The sequence below is a fragment of the Hipposideros armiger genome, unplaced genomic scaffold (genome assembly GCF_001890085.2).
Source record: "Hipposideros armiger isolate ML-2016 unplaced genomic scaffold, ASM189008v1 scaffold_18, whole genome shotgun sequence".
Taxonomy (NCBI): domain Eukaryota; kingdom Metazoa; phylum Chordata; class Mammalia; order Chiroptera; family Hipposideridae; genus Hipposideros; species Hipposideros armiger.
The window spans coordinates 3,352,234-3,368,249 of record NW_017731368.1 but is presented as its reverse complement, the minus strand read 5'-3'; the positions used below and the strand labels follow the sequence as shown (position 1 = coordinate 3,368,249).

Sequence of the window (16,016 nt, the reverse complement as noted above, 5' to 3'; positions counted from 1 at the left end):
CAGCAGCCAGTGTGAGCGGCCAGCAGCCAGCGTGAGCGGCCAGCAGCCGCAGTGAGCGGCCGTCCTTAAGCCGGCGACTGATCTGCCTCGCCCGGGAAGAGCGCAATGATGGTGCCAACTTGGGCCAGTGAAGCAATGTTCTCCACAACTAGATTGAAGAACAAAACGACAGCAACTTGTCTGTTCCCCTTCCCCCAATTCCCCAGCACTGTTCCCATCCCCCCACTGTTCCCATCCCCCCAATTCCCCAATAAAAATCTTTAAAAAAAAAAAAGTAGTGTGGGAAAAGCCTATAAGAAGCTTTGGTTCAAAGCTGTTGGAAAACTCTAGCCTAATAAAAGATAAGGTCAAAGTTAAATCAAAGCAGGACATTCTAATTTTTGCCAGGGCCTGCTGCCTTGGGAGAGACACTCAGGCTGGCGATCCAATGCTCCCGTCTCTGAAAAGACAGCAAATCCCACCCACTGCCTTTCTGGGGCAGGGGTATCTGGCTGCTCTGAACCAGGCCCACATGTGGCAGGACTCTGCCTGCTCAGTCTGGCTAGCTTGGGCCAGCCTGTCCTTGCTCTCCAGAGTCTGATGGAGGCCACTGAAGGCAGCTCAGGAGCTCAGGGTGCAGTTCACACAATTCATCTACGCAGGCACTATGTCTTGCCCCCCCCCCACCTTCCATCATCACCCACCCCTGCCAAGGAGAGAAGAGGAACTGGTCAGGCTCTGTATACCCTAAACGGGACATGAGGGATTGGGAGAGGCCCACAGGTTCTGAACAGGGTTCGCAAATGCAGGTCTGGTCATTAGGAGTGTCTTCAGAAGAGGCCAACCCTCGCAGGAAGGCCCGAAGGAAACTGTTGGTCAGAGACCCTGGTGAGCGCCATGGGGACCTGGAGATTGCTGGAGTGCTGGGATGACTAAGCAGGGGCTGGGGTCACAGAGTCCAGCTCCGTATTTAGCAGAGGAGGAAACTGCAGTTCAGAAAGGTGAACACAATGCACACAGCACAAGTAAGACTATCAGGGAAGGCTCCCCTGAGAGGACAGCCAGGCCTTTTGGGGGTGGGGGAGGCTCTGAAGGGTTCCGGCCAAAATCAGGAAGAAGGATGATGACCAACGGTGCAAAGTTCAAGAGCATCTTCATTGAACTGAAAACACAGTGGCTCTGGGGCCCTGCCCCAAGGGCACTCTGCCCTAAGGTCCTGAGCTCCTCCAGCCTCCACTTCTGAAGATGGCCAGAGGAGAGGAAGACGCGGCCTCTGAGAGGGACCACCGTGGAAACACCACTCATAGGAGCCACAGGGAGCCCAAGGAGACCAACAGAATGTAGCCAGTGAGTAACACCGGGTTCAGGAAGGTGAGGTGGGCCCTGCTGATAAACTTCACATCGGCGATCTGCTTCCTGATCCAGTGGGTGAAGTGGGAGGTGCTGGTGTAGATGCCTGGGAAGCGATGCTGTTTGCAGCTCAAACTCCAGCTCACCACCCCCATCTGTATCCAGGTCTTGTTCACTTGGCAGACCATGGAGCTGCCGGAGTTATCCTGTGAAGGGGAGGAAAGAAGGCATAAGGGAGGTAGCAGGAGGGCCTCACTGTGGGCCCTGGATGAACTCGCCCCTTCGTGGGCCATATGCTTAGCATGAACTGTGTTTGGCCTCTGCTGTCCCTGATAAGGGGGCCTGGCTATGGGCCTGCTCTGGGACATGGAAGCTCTGCACCAGGGCCCAACCTCGAGGACGAAGCCTCTCTCTTCATTCTCCTGCTTACTCTCTGGCCGTAACTCCCTGGTCCCCTTATCTGCCCTCCCCTTAAATTCTGGTAGGCCTCCAAAGAGCTGCTCTTGACTTCTTCCTTTCCTGCAATCCTATTTGCAGAGTGAGCTATTTGAAATGCAAGCCAGCCCCTATTCTTTTTGTGCAAAGCAGATGCATGTATAAGAATAATGTTTGCAACATCATAGATCACAAGGTAACAGCTGTTATTTCTGCTGATGGCGGGTTTATTATTTTTTTAAAAAACTTTCTTTACACTCTTCTGTATCATTGAAAAGTTTTATAAATTAGAAAAACCAGAAAAACAGTTCTCCGTATATAGATATAGATATGGATATGATTATGGGCATGGACATAGATATAGATACAGATTTTTGAAAAAGTAATGCAAACCAAGATTTCCAGGATATAATCTAATTAAAGAGGGCATAAGACACTGAAGGAAAAAAAAATATTATTATACCTAAAAATATAAAAGACGGCCTAGATGAATGTACAAATATACCACTGCTCTTAGGTAACTCAACTTTAAACAATGTAAAAATATCAATCCTCAGCATACGGCTTCCTACTGTATGGAAGACTTGCTACCCTACCCTACCTTGCTGAAGATAACTAAATACGTGAGATTTTTAAAAAATTATCATTTTAAATGCATGGGTGAGCTGGCAAGAAAATAAAGGCTCCCGGAGTCCAAAACCCAAGGGAGGGCTGAAACCCAGAGTGTTGTCGGCAAAGCCCCAACGATGGCTTTTGGCCCAAGGCCTTTTGCCAAACCCAGTGACACTGAGCTTCGGTTTTTCCCAGTGCAGGAGACAAAAGGCAAAACCCAATGTTGCCCAAGAAGGGAGGCCTAAGAGGAAACCTCCAGCAAGAAGCTATCTCTCCCCAAATAGGACCACACCTTCCAAGTGAGGACCCTCTGGCAACAACCACCCTCACGTGAACTTGCACCTTGAACTCACACAGTCTGGGTGGTTCAAAACACCCAAGCCACGGATGTTGTTTAAAGTGGTCCTGGGTTGGTCATATGCCCAGATATCTGGCAGCCGCAAATATCGATTCTGTCTGAAGGAGCCCACTTTTCAAGCCATGCTTCAGAAAATTCCCACAGAGAACATTCCAAAGAACAGGTCCTCACCCTTAGAACATTGTGCCGCACACAGAGACATTGAGGACCCATAAGTAAATATCAGCTGGCAGAAAAAAAAAAAACCTAGAGTAGAATCGAAACCTTCACTGTGGCGTCGATATTCGGGATTATCACACAGAAGCTTCAAAGCTCCACTTGGGGCGGGGGGTTGGGTGTTGCTTGTATTATTCTTTCTTCTCCAGACATATTTTATAAATATTCTTTCATCTCTATTCAATGTCATTTCTCCTTTTTGTCTCTATTCAATGTCAGGCCTCCTTACATTAATCTCTAAAGTTCAAACAACTCCTAATAAAATGCCAGCAAGAGTTTTTCAGGACCTTGACAATCTGATTCTAAAATTGATACTGAAGGATAATAATCCACGAATTCTATGACAGGTTTGAGGAAAAAGAGCAAATTAGAGAGTCAGGCTGGGGGCAGATCTGACCTACCGGAGAGTTAGATCTATTTCAAAGCTATAATTAAGAAACTGTGGTACTGGCATAGAAACAGAAAAATAGACCAATGGTGCAATGGAGGGCCAACGTGATGCCTGCACGTGAGGAGGCTTGGCACATGCTCCAAAAAGTGTCATGTCTGCGGGAAAGAAGATCTCTGTTGCAGATGGTATGGAAATGATGGAGAAAAATGAAGTTGGATCCTACCATAACAAAGCTCCAGAGGAACTGAAGCCCTAAAACACAAAAAGTTAAAAAGATCAAGCTAATTAAGAACATGTAGGGCCATGATTTTACGACTTGAGATGAAGTATATGTTTTAAAATAAGACCCAAAACCCACACACTTCAAGAGGGGAAATGTGTTTGGCTTAATTACATCAAAATTAAGACTATCTGTTCAGGGCCAGCTGAGTGGTGCGTTGGTTAGGAGTCGGCTTGGGACGCCAGCTCTGAGCAGCAGGGCCCCAGGTCAGATACCACATGTGGGCCAGTGACGCTGCACCCTCTACAGCTAAGATGGTGAACAACAGCTTGACCTGGAGCTGGGCTGCCAAGAGTCGCCGGCGATGGAGCCGGCGTGAGCTTTCGTGAGCCACTGTGAGCAGCCATCCAATGGCTGGTGAGCAAATGCCTCCCCCGGGAAGAGCGCAATGATAATACAAACATGGGCCAGTAAAGCTACGTCCTCCACAACTAGACTGAAGAACAAAAGGACAGCAACTTGTCTGTTCCCCTTCTCCTATTCCCCAACGTTGTTCTCCTCCCCCAATTCCCCACTAAAATCTTTAAAAAACAAAGACTATCTGTTCAGTGAAGGACAATAAATCTCACTGAAGATAGATGATAAATTAAGAGAGGGCATTTGCTTTGTCTAAAACCAACTAGAGGTCTCAATATTTAGCATATCTAAGGAAATGCTGAAAATTAACAAGTAGAGAAAAAGAGTTGATGGAGATTCAAGGTTTCCACGTCTAGATTACCCAGATGCCAGCTCCCCGATAGTTTGGGGAGGCTGGGAGCTTTCCCCCAGGAGGACTAGAGGAGGGAGATGGGGTAGGGCTTGTTAAGGTTTAAATCAAACCAGTTTTTAAACTGAGACTTACAATAAGACAGTAACTGAAAGTGACCAAAAATTATGGACTCAGACCAAAATGATGTTTGGGGGAGGGAGGAAGATTTGACATAGGGCATGTGGGGGCAATGACTTGAAAGAATAAAACCACTTAATGTGTATTCTCTAACACACTGAAACTCCTCAACAAACAAATAAGGAGGGACTATGTAGCACCACATCATTTATGCAAATTAAAATACACATATAGCAATATAGCAACACTATGTATTTTCCAAAGCTACAGACATCTTTAAAGGTATATATTAAACAGATTTGAGTAGGAGCCTTTTGCAGGAAAAGAAAATGGAAGATGAAGGGGAAAAATCAAGGTAGTGATAATGAAGTTAGTGATGATAGTATGAGGGCCCTTACCTGAGAGAGATGGTTAGCTGGACTCTGGGAACCCAGAGAAAAGGAGAACTGAGAGAGAGAGAATAGGGGAGGGAGATAGGTATCTTGTATGTGGACATTCTCTCAACACAGTGCAATAAAACCAGAAACCAATAACAACATGTGAATCATCTCACCAAAGGAAAAAAATTAACTTCCAAAAATATTAAAGTAAAAACAGAATTAAAACCCACAATTAGAATGTAGAAAGGTAAGAACACCACATATTGTGAAGACCATGGGATGTGGGCCTGAGTTACACACACAAGAGTCCTGGTCTAGCGAACATTTGAGAGCCTGCTCCACAGCATATGTCGGCAGTTTGGCTCAAATAAACTCTTATAACAACGAAGAAGGAGAAGGAGAAGGAGAAGAAGAGAAGGAAGAGGAGGAAGAGGAGGAGGAGGAGGAGGAGGAGGAGGAGGAGGAGGAGTAGTCCTGGTCTAAATACATTTAATATCAAGCAAGAGAGAATGAAAATAAATTATTCATTATTATCATTATTTATCACTGCACATTCAGCTCAAGGCACTTAAAAAGGAATTAATAAAGACAAAAAAGGGATAATTCATGCATTAGAAAGCAGGACAATCATTGGCTTGAGTAATGAAGTCAATAACTTGTTCTTAAAAAAAACAACAACAAAGTAGATAAGCACCTGGTAAGTCTTAACAAGAAAAACAGAAAGAGAAGGAAAATGCAAATATTTCATGCTGTGGGGAGAAAAGAAGCTAGACTCACCTCCAGGGAGAATATGCTTTCTCAGAGCCTAAAGAATGTTTATAACTTCTCCTGTATGGATTTAAATCCTGGATGAAATGAGTAATTTCTAAGGAAACGCAAATCCCGTAAGTCCAATAACCATGGGCAACTTAAAATATCTAGCATTAAAATATTGCCCAAGAGCTAACCCTCAAAGGAAAACAGGCCTATGTGGTTTTATAGGCAACTGCTATCCAGAGCTCAAGAAGTAGGTAATTTATGCTATTTCAAATGTTCCGGGACACAGTACATTTGTGAAGCATAGTCTTGATTCTATAACTTGACAAAGGGGGTGCCTTCCTCAACACTCCTTAACATGGAGCCCAGCCTCAAGAGAGGAAGAAAACAAGAAAAAAACGCAAAGACTGTGTAGACTGGGCCGCACAGGACTGCTCGTTCCTAGGCCAGTACCTTTCCTGGGCTGTGCTCCAACGTTACCTGTGCCCAGCACATGGGATCTGTTGGATGAATAAGTAAATTAAACATGTCCCCCCCCCCCAAAAAAGATATTATAAATCTGAATCCAAAAGATGAATCAAACAAAAGTACACCATGACCAGGGAGGGACGACCCTGGCGTGCAGAGTGATGGACGTGAGGAATCTGTTGTAGAACCTGGCCATGCACATTGAGTTAGAGCAGAGGGTCATCTTGGTAGCTGCAGAAAATTCATTTTATAAAGCAAGGCCCTCACTCCTGAAATAGGATGCCAGAGAAAAACAGAAAGGACTGGCTCTCTCCCCAACAGGTGACATGGCAAATAGCACCACACTTCCCGATGAAGTAGGAGAAGCACTTGCATGAAGGTCGGCAGCAAGAAAAAGCGCAGCTACAATTCTAGGCTGTTTTGGCGAGAGGTACCCAAAATAATGAAACAAGTAAAAATCATGGGGGGGAAGGAGACGAAATCATTACTAACTGCAGCTCATAGGAGTGTAGGCCTGGAAAGCCCAACACTCTTAGATCTAATACATGGGTTCAGTAAGCTGAAAGCCCAGGTGCCTTCTACAAGAGGATGAGCCTGCGGGGTGGACACAAAGCAAGTAAAAACGAAGGAAGGTCCTCATCCTGCTAAGGAGAAGCTAGAGACATTAACTCTAGGTGTTAATTCAAGTTTAAATATGTGTGTGGAAAATATAAGGTGACCAGTGGCAGAACGACATTGAAATATGACAACTTTTAAACCACTACCGGGGAAAAGTGGACTGGAAAAAAAAGATCAAACCAAATCATAAGGTAGTAAACGGATTAAAGGTCAGTTTCCCTGCTGTGTTGGAAAAAAAAATAGCATCCAGCGTCATGCTATTTACAAGAGACACACTTGAAACAAAATGGCACAGTGTCTCCTGGAAGACAGAGAAATTGTTCTATATAGTTCTTGACATTGCAATAGGAAAAAAAAAAAAAAAGCAAGGCACACACATTGAAAAGGAGGAGGCAAATTTATCATTGTTTACAGATGATAGACATATCAATTTTGGACCTACAAAATTAAAGAGATTCAACTAGATCCAAGAAGGTTTCTTATTACAAAGTATTATAAATACAAACCAAAAAAATCAATATGTAATGCAAACAGAAAATACAATGAAAGAAAACATACTACTCAAAATAGAAATATATTATAAAACACCTAGAAATAAACTTAAGAGGCAGCATGCAGCAACTATATGGGGAAAGCTATAAACTCCTGCTTGAGGGACATAAAGAAATAGAGCAAAATAAAAAAGTATTTTCTCTAAATTAATTTATTAGTTTCCACCAAAATTCCCACATGATTTTCTTTTTAACATTATATTAAGATTGTTCAATTAGAATGAACATGGGAGGACAACGATGTAAATTCTTTAAAAGAAGAATAATGGAGGAGGACTTGCCTTACCACATACAAAAAGAATTATAAAGATACAATAATTTAAAATGAGTGGTGGTGGCACAGGAATGAGACTGAAAAGGGCAGAAAGAGACCAAAATAAGATGGGAATGTAGAATATAACAAAGAGGGCATTTCTAATTCATTGCCAAAAAAAATAAGTATTCAATAAAAATTTTTTTACATCATTGGAGATAAACATTTGGACAAAAATAAATCTGATTTCCTCTTTCAACTTTCTAGATGAATCAAAATGTAAATATTTAAAGAATTAAAAACACATATGAGTAAATAATAGCTTAGGGTGGGAAAGATATTTCTAAGCACAGCTCAAAAACTACAATCATCAAGGGAAATAATGATAAATACGAACACATCAAAATTGTAAATAACTCTATGGGAAAAAATCCACACCAAATACACACACACACACACACACTCCACACCCAAAAAAGGTAAATGATGACCAAGTAGGGTAAAATACTATAAAGCATCTTACAAAGAGTTAAAACTTCTGGTTCCCATAGTTTTTGGGTAACTTCATTTTTAAGTAATTTGAGACTTACAGAAAAGTTACAAGTATAATATTTTTACCCAGATTCACTAATTTTTAATGTTTTACTGTATTTGTTTTACTATATTCCCTATAAAACATTGTTACTATAATGTTTTACTATATTCTATATATATATGTGTGTGTGTGTGTGTGTGCGCGTGTATTTATTTATTTATGAACCTCTTGAAATTAGTTGAAAAAGACATTATGTTCCTTTACCATTACTTACTACAACAAATAATAATCCAGAGTTATTACAAATCGACAAAAAAAAGTAGTTTAATTGAAGAACATGGGCAAAGGACAGGGGAAAGTGTAAATGGTACACTGAACGTAGCAAGCATCTTTATTTGGACTCCCTTTGTCCTTTTGAAATTTATTTAGAAGGTGAGATTTTCTCTCACCCGGGGTTAAAAACTTGGGCAGAATCAGAGCATTTTGCTCACTGTGATTAATGGCATCATAATCACTATGATTATACTGTCACAAAAACATCTCAGTTCACATCAGACTATCCATTTATTTCCATGCAATAATCACAGCGCTAGACTTGATTTAAACTAAAACATCTCCCCACTGCTAGCTGGGCTTCTAGCAGGCGGGAGGCCTGGGAGGAGGAAGCCAAGCCTGTTTTCTCCCCTTGCTTCCCTTCAGCTCCCGCCCCTCCTACTCCATTTTGCTAGCTTGTCTTCCGAACCTGCCACGGTTAAACCAGGAGGAGAGTGAAGAGGCAGGAGAACCAGCTTCCTTCCAGGGCACTTACTCTGGGCACTGGGGGAGATTTACAGCTAACTCTCCCCGCTGGGGTCACAAGTCACACTCTGAGTGATCCTGTTGAAACCCCTCCCAGGAGACTTGAAGTGTGGAATAGGAAGCTCTCTCCAGAGAAATCCTCCTCACAAACGACCTCCCTCGTACTCTACCCTCCTGACCCCTGAATACACACATGTAGAGGAGTCTCGGTCACACAGCTTTCTTTGAACCCTGATACATAGTGTAATTTGGTGCCTTAGTTGAAATTTCCTGTTTAATAGCCCGCTACACAAGCAATTTACAAAATTGTTCAATTTCATGAAGTTAAAGCAAAAATAAAAGTTTTAGTCTACCAAAAAGACAAAAGTTAAAATAAAAATAATGCCTAATGCTGGTGATGATGTGAGGAAAAGGGCACTCATATATTTTTGGTATTAATATAAATGGATCAAGTCTTTGGGGACATCTATTAACTTGTCAACATCTATTAAAATTTTTGATGTGCACACAAGTGTAGGAATATAAATTAAACAACATAGAGTGGAAATTTCTAGGTAATTTGATTACAGGAAAGTCCCATTTTCTAATTTTTGCATTTATGTATTACTTTTTTTTAAAAAAAAAGAAAATGTATGCATTTTCTTCCAAATCACAAAACATAATATTTTAAAATAAGGTAGCGATAATGAAATCACAACAGTACAAAATTTAAGCGATGAATCTGAAGCTTAACTGAAAGATGGCCTCATGGCTTTAAATATGTCAAACACAAAACTAGAAAGAATAAACCTTTTTGCTCAAGAAGACAGAAAAAGAAAACCAAATCAAGCCCAAGGGAAGCAGGAGAAAAATTAATAGAAATAGAAAATAATAAATAAACACTGAAAAATGTAACAACATACCAGGCCACCAAACAAGCCTCAACACATTCCATATAACTGGTATCACTGCAGAACTCATTTTATGACTAGAGGGCAACTGAGTTGAAAACCAGTCCCAAAAACAAACAAGCAAAAATGTATTTGGAAATTTAAAAAACACTTTTAAATAAGTCATGGCTCAAACCAAAATGAAAATGGAAATTATATATGATATTTAGAACTGGATGACTACAAAAATGTTACATATCAAAATATGTGGCATTAACCGAGAGCAATATTTAGAGGGGAATTTATAGCCTTAAATACTCATGTTAGAAAAGAAAAATAGACCAAAAATAAATTCTCCGGGTGTCCAACTCATGAAGTTAGCCTATGTGTATATAGAAATTTGATTTATGAGAGAAATGGTGACAGTCAGTACGGAAAATTTTTTTTTCAATGAATGGCATTGAGACAACTGGTAGTCCATATGGGGAAATAAATAGAAAGAGACCACTATCTTAGCACCATTCACAAAATGAGTGCATGTGGATTCAAGACCTAAATGTGGAAACCAAAATTTCCAAACTTTCAAGCAAAAAAAAAAAGGAAAATGTCTTTATGACTTTGGGAAAAGGAAGTATTTCTTAAATAAGACATAGCAAGCATAAACCAGAAAGGAAAACATGGATGTATGTTTGACTAATATAAAATCTAAATTGCTGTTCAGCAAAGGACCATATAAGCTAAATGAAAAGGTGAATAAAAAACTGGGAGAAGGTATTTGCAGTATACACAATGAACAGAGGATCAGTTCAAAATATAACAAAAAGGCGACCAATAGAAAAATATGCAAAATATCCAAATAGGTGATTCCTAGAAGAATCATGAATGGTGAATAAACATGAAAAGATGTGCAAATGCACTAGTAATTGGGGCCGCACATATTGCAACCACAATGGGACACTATTTCTCTATGTCTCATCCATCAGAATAGAAAACATTTCAGTCTGACGATACCAAAAGTTGGCAAGAATATGGAGCAAAGGACTTCTCAACCACTGCTGTAAGAATATAGCTTAATATGATCACTTTGGAGAACAAGTTGGCAATGACTATTCAAGATGAAGGTATGCGGAGCCTATGACCCACCAGCTCCTTGCAGGACACATCCTGGTGAGAAATTCTGGAATATGTCAACTAGGGAGATGTGTGTAAGAATATTCGGAGGAGTGGATTTTGTGATATGAGAAAAATTGGAAACTACCTCAGTGTGGAATGGATCAACGCTGGCATATTCTCAAAAGAGAAGATTGCAGAGAGAGCTAATTAATGAATTACAGCTGCACGTGTTATGACGGATACATCTCAAAAACAATGTTGAATAGAAGATGCAAGAGCCAGAGGTATGCTTACAGAACGATGCCATTCACGCAAAACTGGTTCTGCCAACACCCAGCCCAGATCCGGGCATGTGTCTGATTCAGGTTCGCACGTGTTCAAATGACCTGGGAAGGACTGCCATTACGACCATTCTTGGGGACAAAAGCCAAGAGTCTTTTCACCCCTATTTTACATAGTGGGAAACAAGTGCAGGGAAAAGAGCTTTTGCTAACGTCTCCTAGAGCCTTGTGAAAAGGCAGACCGTGGCCCCTCAAAGCCCCCGCCCTGCCCTGGACCACACGCTCCGCACCTGACAAGTGTCTACGCCCCATTCTGCTCTGGCACACAGGATGTCATTCCCGATGAACTTCTTCTGGCCCTTCAAGTACAGGAACTGGTACTGTTGGTTGCAGATCCCATTGTTGACGATCTTCACAGCCACTTCCTGGAGACTGTAGGGGGTCTTTGAGGTCCCTAGAGGAACAGAGAGCCTGCCTCATCATCCCTCCAACGATTTGGCACAGCTCCATCTTGGGGTTATCCACATCCCATAATGTGGGGGGCAGGGCCATTTCCTGGGGTGGTGATTTATAAAGGCCCAGCCCACAGCCTAACTTTTGAAAAAGTTCAAGCTCCTTAAAAAGAATAAGCAAAAGCCTCCCAAGGGGCTCAGGGCAACACCAGGCACTGAATGAAGACAAAAAGAGATTACCCCCCAAAACTCAGGTTCCATGAGGGTGAGGGCTAAGCACTGCTCCATGGCTACCTAGCAAGGTGTCAAGACCCTAGAGCCCAGAGTATGCCACCCCCTGGAAGGTAGGACCCCACAAAGGCTCCTAGATCCTAAAACCCCAGAGTGGCACCAACAGAGGGCAGATCTCCAGAAATCATTGGTGCCTCAAGGTAATAAAGGTATATGAGGGCTGCGCAATGCCTCAGTACGTCCTAGACATGGCCACTGTGCCACCTGCTGACAGGAAACCTCATTCCTGTTCAAGGATTAACTTCCTGCCATGCTGCAAGGTGAGAGTTTGGCATTGGATGTAACTTTGGGGGCTGAGGTCCAAGCAGGCCAGATGTGTCTTTTATGCTTGAGCACTGTCTATACCTTCCCATCCACAAAGGTCAGGAGAATGTGCAGCCCATGTAGGTGCTCAGGAAATGTTTAGTGATGGAGTGAACAAGTGAATAAAGGAAGGACGGCATGAGCCTGTGATGGAGCTGTGTTCTGAAGAGGCAGGCATCTTGGAAACGCTACCCGCCTCCACTCACCTTGAGTATTGGTATGTCCCCATCCGACCACCCAGCACAGGGTTCCAATAGACAGCTTGACTTCGGTAGTGGGTAGGCAGACAGGCTGGACGAGGGGGGACCAGGGCACGGGGTTCTTGAGCTTCAGGAGGGCAATGTCATCGGACATGAGGTTGTTGAAATCGTCGTGAATCACGATGCGAGTGAGCAGGAGCTGAGTGCCATTTTCTGGGAGGTGCTGAACACCCACCTTCACGACGTAATCCTCGGGGTTCGTGGATCTGCAGGGCCATGGGTAGGAGGCAGATTGCCAGCAGTGAGGCCGTAAGTGGCTGGAGAGACACAGGCTGAGCACAGAGCCACCCAGCCAGGCTCCTCCTCCCAGAACCCCAGCTTCACCAGGGCCCTCCCAGCCAAAAAACAAAACCCCTGGGACCGGCTGGCCACCCTGACTGACCTCTGTAAGCAGTGTGCGGCCGTGAGGACCCACTGGTGGTGCACGAGGGAGCCGCTGCAGATGTATACACCTAGGAATAGGATGCTCACCTGCCAGGGCCACTTGCCAACCTCCACCAGCTGCCCCTTCACCACCTTACAGGAGATGTTGGTCTGGCCACAGCCCTGGAACAACGGCTCTGAGGAAAAAGATAAAGATGGGGCCATGGCAGCCCCATGCCGACTCTCAGGCAGCACAGGCAGCCCTCAGGCCCGTACACAGCAGACCGTGGAGGCAGAGGGACCCACCTTCCAACCATCACAAGCAGCCACTGCCACATGCACACGTAGGAAGGAGCTTTTCCCACTGCCCTGAAAATGGCAACCAAAGACCCAGCGACAGCAGGTGCCCCACATTATAAAGAGAGCCCTCCAACAACGGGGACCAGACAACCCCGCCAGGGCTCTTTACCAGCCATCGCCCCAGGATTCATCCCTGTCCCCTGCTTACACAGCAGGTGGTTGGGGGAGTGAAAGAGAAGAGATAATCATCAGAGGGGTAAGCTGTCAGCCAACGGGTAAGTGATGGGGCACAGTGAGCACGGCTGCTTGTCGGTGTAGCCAGAAAGCCCTGGGCAGTGATGTCACATTGTACAACTCCAGGGCCTGCCTTCACAGCCCACCACCCCTGGAGGCGTGCTCTCCGTGACCATACAAGCAAGTGAGCAGAGAAGCTTGTCGCTTCCTTCTTGCCCCTCACTGGCTCCCAGAGCCCGAGTGAGAGGAGAGGGAGCTGCACTGAACTGGTTATGAAGTTGAGATTTTTGAACTAGACCATCTTGGCTGGAACATCATTGAGAACAGGGAAGGGAGAAATTCTACAGCAAAGGTCGGGGACCAAGAGTAAAGACAAATGAAATAGCCTGCTGTCACGTTTGGGCTGGCCAACATGCTGTTCCGTGCGCTCATGGACCTCCCCACAGAGGCAAAGCTGGACATGTGTTTACACTGTCACAAGCCGGCATGGTTTCAGGAAGCCTGCTTCCCTCAGCAGCTCGGTGTGCAGCGCCAAGCAGAGCAGCGAGGACTCAGCAGCACTTACCAAGGCTTGTCCTTGCCGTGGGGGGCAGGGGTCCATGGTGGCAGTGGAGGGGCGTACAACAATATATGGACAAGGCTAATAACCTATGGGGACCCATATATTTTAGCAGAAATGTCTGCTGGGCCCTACCTCAGAGCAATCCCTCAGAGGGTCACAAGCCATTGATGTTTGGGACGTTCTCCTATGTCCCAGGGTTCCTGGTCCTATTCAGGTATAGATGGCTGGTTCCCTTGCTGGACATGTTCACCCTCAAGCAGGGGCCTCCCACTGGAACTCGTGGGAACCTGCGCAAGACCCCACATCTCCACAGAGCTGCATTTTGTCTTGCCCTCTCACTGCTCCATTCTCACCCAGGTCCCTGTCCCATGGCTTGCTGTCCTGTTTACTTTCTCCCTCAAAGCAGAGCCTCATTTCTGTCCCTTCTCATATACTCTAGTGGGCGTGTGGCTACCTTGTTTCATATTCCAGCCTGCCGCAATCCAGGCTATTCCATTTTGGGAGGAAACAGGGCTCCGAGAGGTTTGCCCTTCCCTTTCTCACAGAGCTGAGGCCCCCGCAGAGCCGGGGTCCTGCGAAATGAACGTCACCACTTAAAAAAAGTGACAGTTCTAGGAGGCAGGAGTGGGCTTCACCTCTGAGCGCCACACCCTAAGTGGGTTCCCCAGTCTCAGAGAACAGCACTGCTCAGAACTCACGTCCAGGTCAACGTCAACTCCAACCTCCCTCCCCAAAACCTTACACAGGATTTGCAGGATTCAGCCTGGAGATGCCAGCACCAAGTACAGCAGCTGAATGTGGGGGGAGCCATGATGGATTATTTGGGGACATGAGGTGTTGCAGATCAACCTTGCCATAAGCACAGTGTCACCATACCGCAAGCAGGAAACAGTCAGTGGCTCAAATGGACTTCACTGCAGACCACCTCTACCCCTTCTTGGAGTCCCAGAGTCCGAGCACTCATGCCTACAAGCCCACACTCACACACGGTGACAGGAAAACAGGTCTTGGTTCATGACCTCTGTCCCTATAAGGTCACAGCCCCTCACTCCCACATTATCAAAGGCACAGCAGGAAGCTATGTGGAGCAGTTCTCATCCCCACCACCCCAAAACATCACAGATGCCCGAGAGCAGGGCAAAGTAGGGGGGCATTCATTCACTTACTCACTCACTCACTCACTCATTCAACAACGTACTAGCCCAGGAAGACAAGTCACACAGTGAAAAAAAAAAAACAAACAAAGTCCCTGAGTTCGGGGACATGTCCCTACTCACAGATACTGTTCCAGCATGTTTTCTGCCAAACAGCAGAATGGGCAGCTGGCAGGTGACCCAAGCCAGGGTAGCCACAGGGTTGCCACCACAAGATTACATGTGGTCAGTTAGGGTGGGAGCTCAGAGACCTTCTGTCTAATGAGGCCCCAAACTTTTCACCCCCAAAGAGTCTACTAAAAACTGGTATCGAATCCTGGCTCCACAAGCCACTTAAGTTCTCTAGGCCTCGGATTCATGTTATGAAATGGGATATTCACTAGCCTAGCTCACAGGGTGTTGAGACAGGAAGCCATCTGAAAAGTGCCGTACGCAGGGTGAGCGCTCACACGTCACACTGTCATCACAAGTCCTGGTTCTCCTAGAGTGTCCCCCAAACAAACAAGCTCATCTGTTCCACGGATGTGAGCATATTCCCCAGTTTTTAATAAGGCTCTTCCCTCGCGTTCATGTCACTCTGCAAATGGGAAAGGCCTTGACACTGTCTGGGCCCCCAGGCTTGGCACACCATGCCGTCTGGTGAGGGTGTGCCTGTCAGAGGTGAGGACAGCTGACACAGACACTCAGGCAAATAGACCCTTCCTGCCCTTCTCCCATGTCCCCAAAGCCCTACCTTTGACATAGAGTGAGTTTTCAAGTCTGGCAGAAGAAAATGGAGATGCGAGGTCCTGAAGAGCTCCTGGTCCACACGCCATGGCGAACAGGTGCCCAGCCCTCACTGGTCCTCAGAATGGAATGTGGGGGCAGGGTATCTCCAACGTGCGAGGATTCTAGAACTCATGGTTTGTTTACTCAGGGTAGCAGGGAGTGGGCCTCTGCCCCAGGGTTGGGGGGCTCACCCAGCTGGGCAGCATCAGGATGATGAGAAGGAGACAGTGTGATCACAGCAAGGCCCCACCGAGGCACGA

The 16,016-nt window shown here is 45.1% G+C and overlaps 1 protein-coding gene across 1 annotated transcript; it reads right to left on the bottom strand.

Annotated features, from left to right (window-relative positions):
• Positions 1–1,280: 1,280 nt before the first annotated feature.
• On the bottom strand, positions 1,281–15,803 carry PRSS46 (Putative serine protease 46). Its single transcript, XM_019631231.1, has 6 exons — positions 15,722–15,803; positions 14,085–14,098; positions 12,758–12,921; positions 12,322–12,581; positions 11,360–11,523; positions 1,281–1,535 (listed from the first exon to the last, which is right to left on the bottom strand). Exons 1-6 carry the CDS (start codon positions 15,801–15,803, stop codon positions 1,281–1,283), a joined length of 939 nt encoding a protein of 312 aa, XP_019486776.1.
• Positions 15,804–16,016: the final 213 nt, after the last annotated feature.

Bases quoted from the DNA above. Each gene is read 5' to 3' on its own strand.
- PRSS46 (XM_019631231.1), bottom strand. From the start codon at position 15,803: ATGGCGTGTGGACCAGGAGCTCTTCAGGACCTCGCATCTCCATTTTCT. The intron at 12,582-12,757 runs GTCAGTCAGGGT...ATGGCCCTGCAG, and splicing joins GCCGCACACTGCTTACAGAG to ATCCACGAACCCCGAGGATT. The intron at 1,536-11,359 runs GTGCGGAGCGTG...TCCCCTTCACAG, and splicing joins GGGGCGTAGACACTTGTCAG to GATAACTCCGGCAGCTCCAT.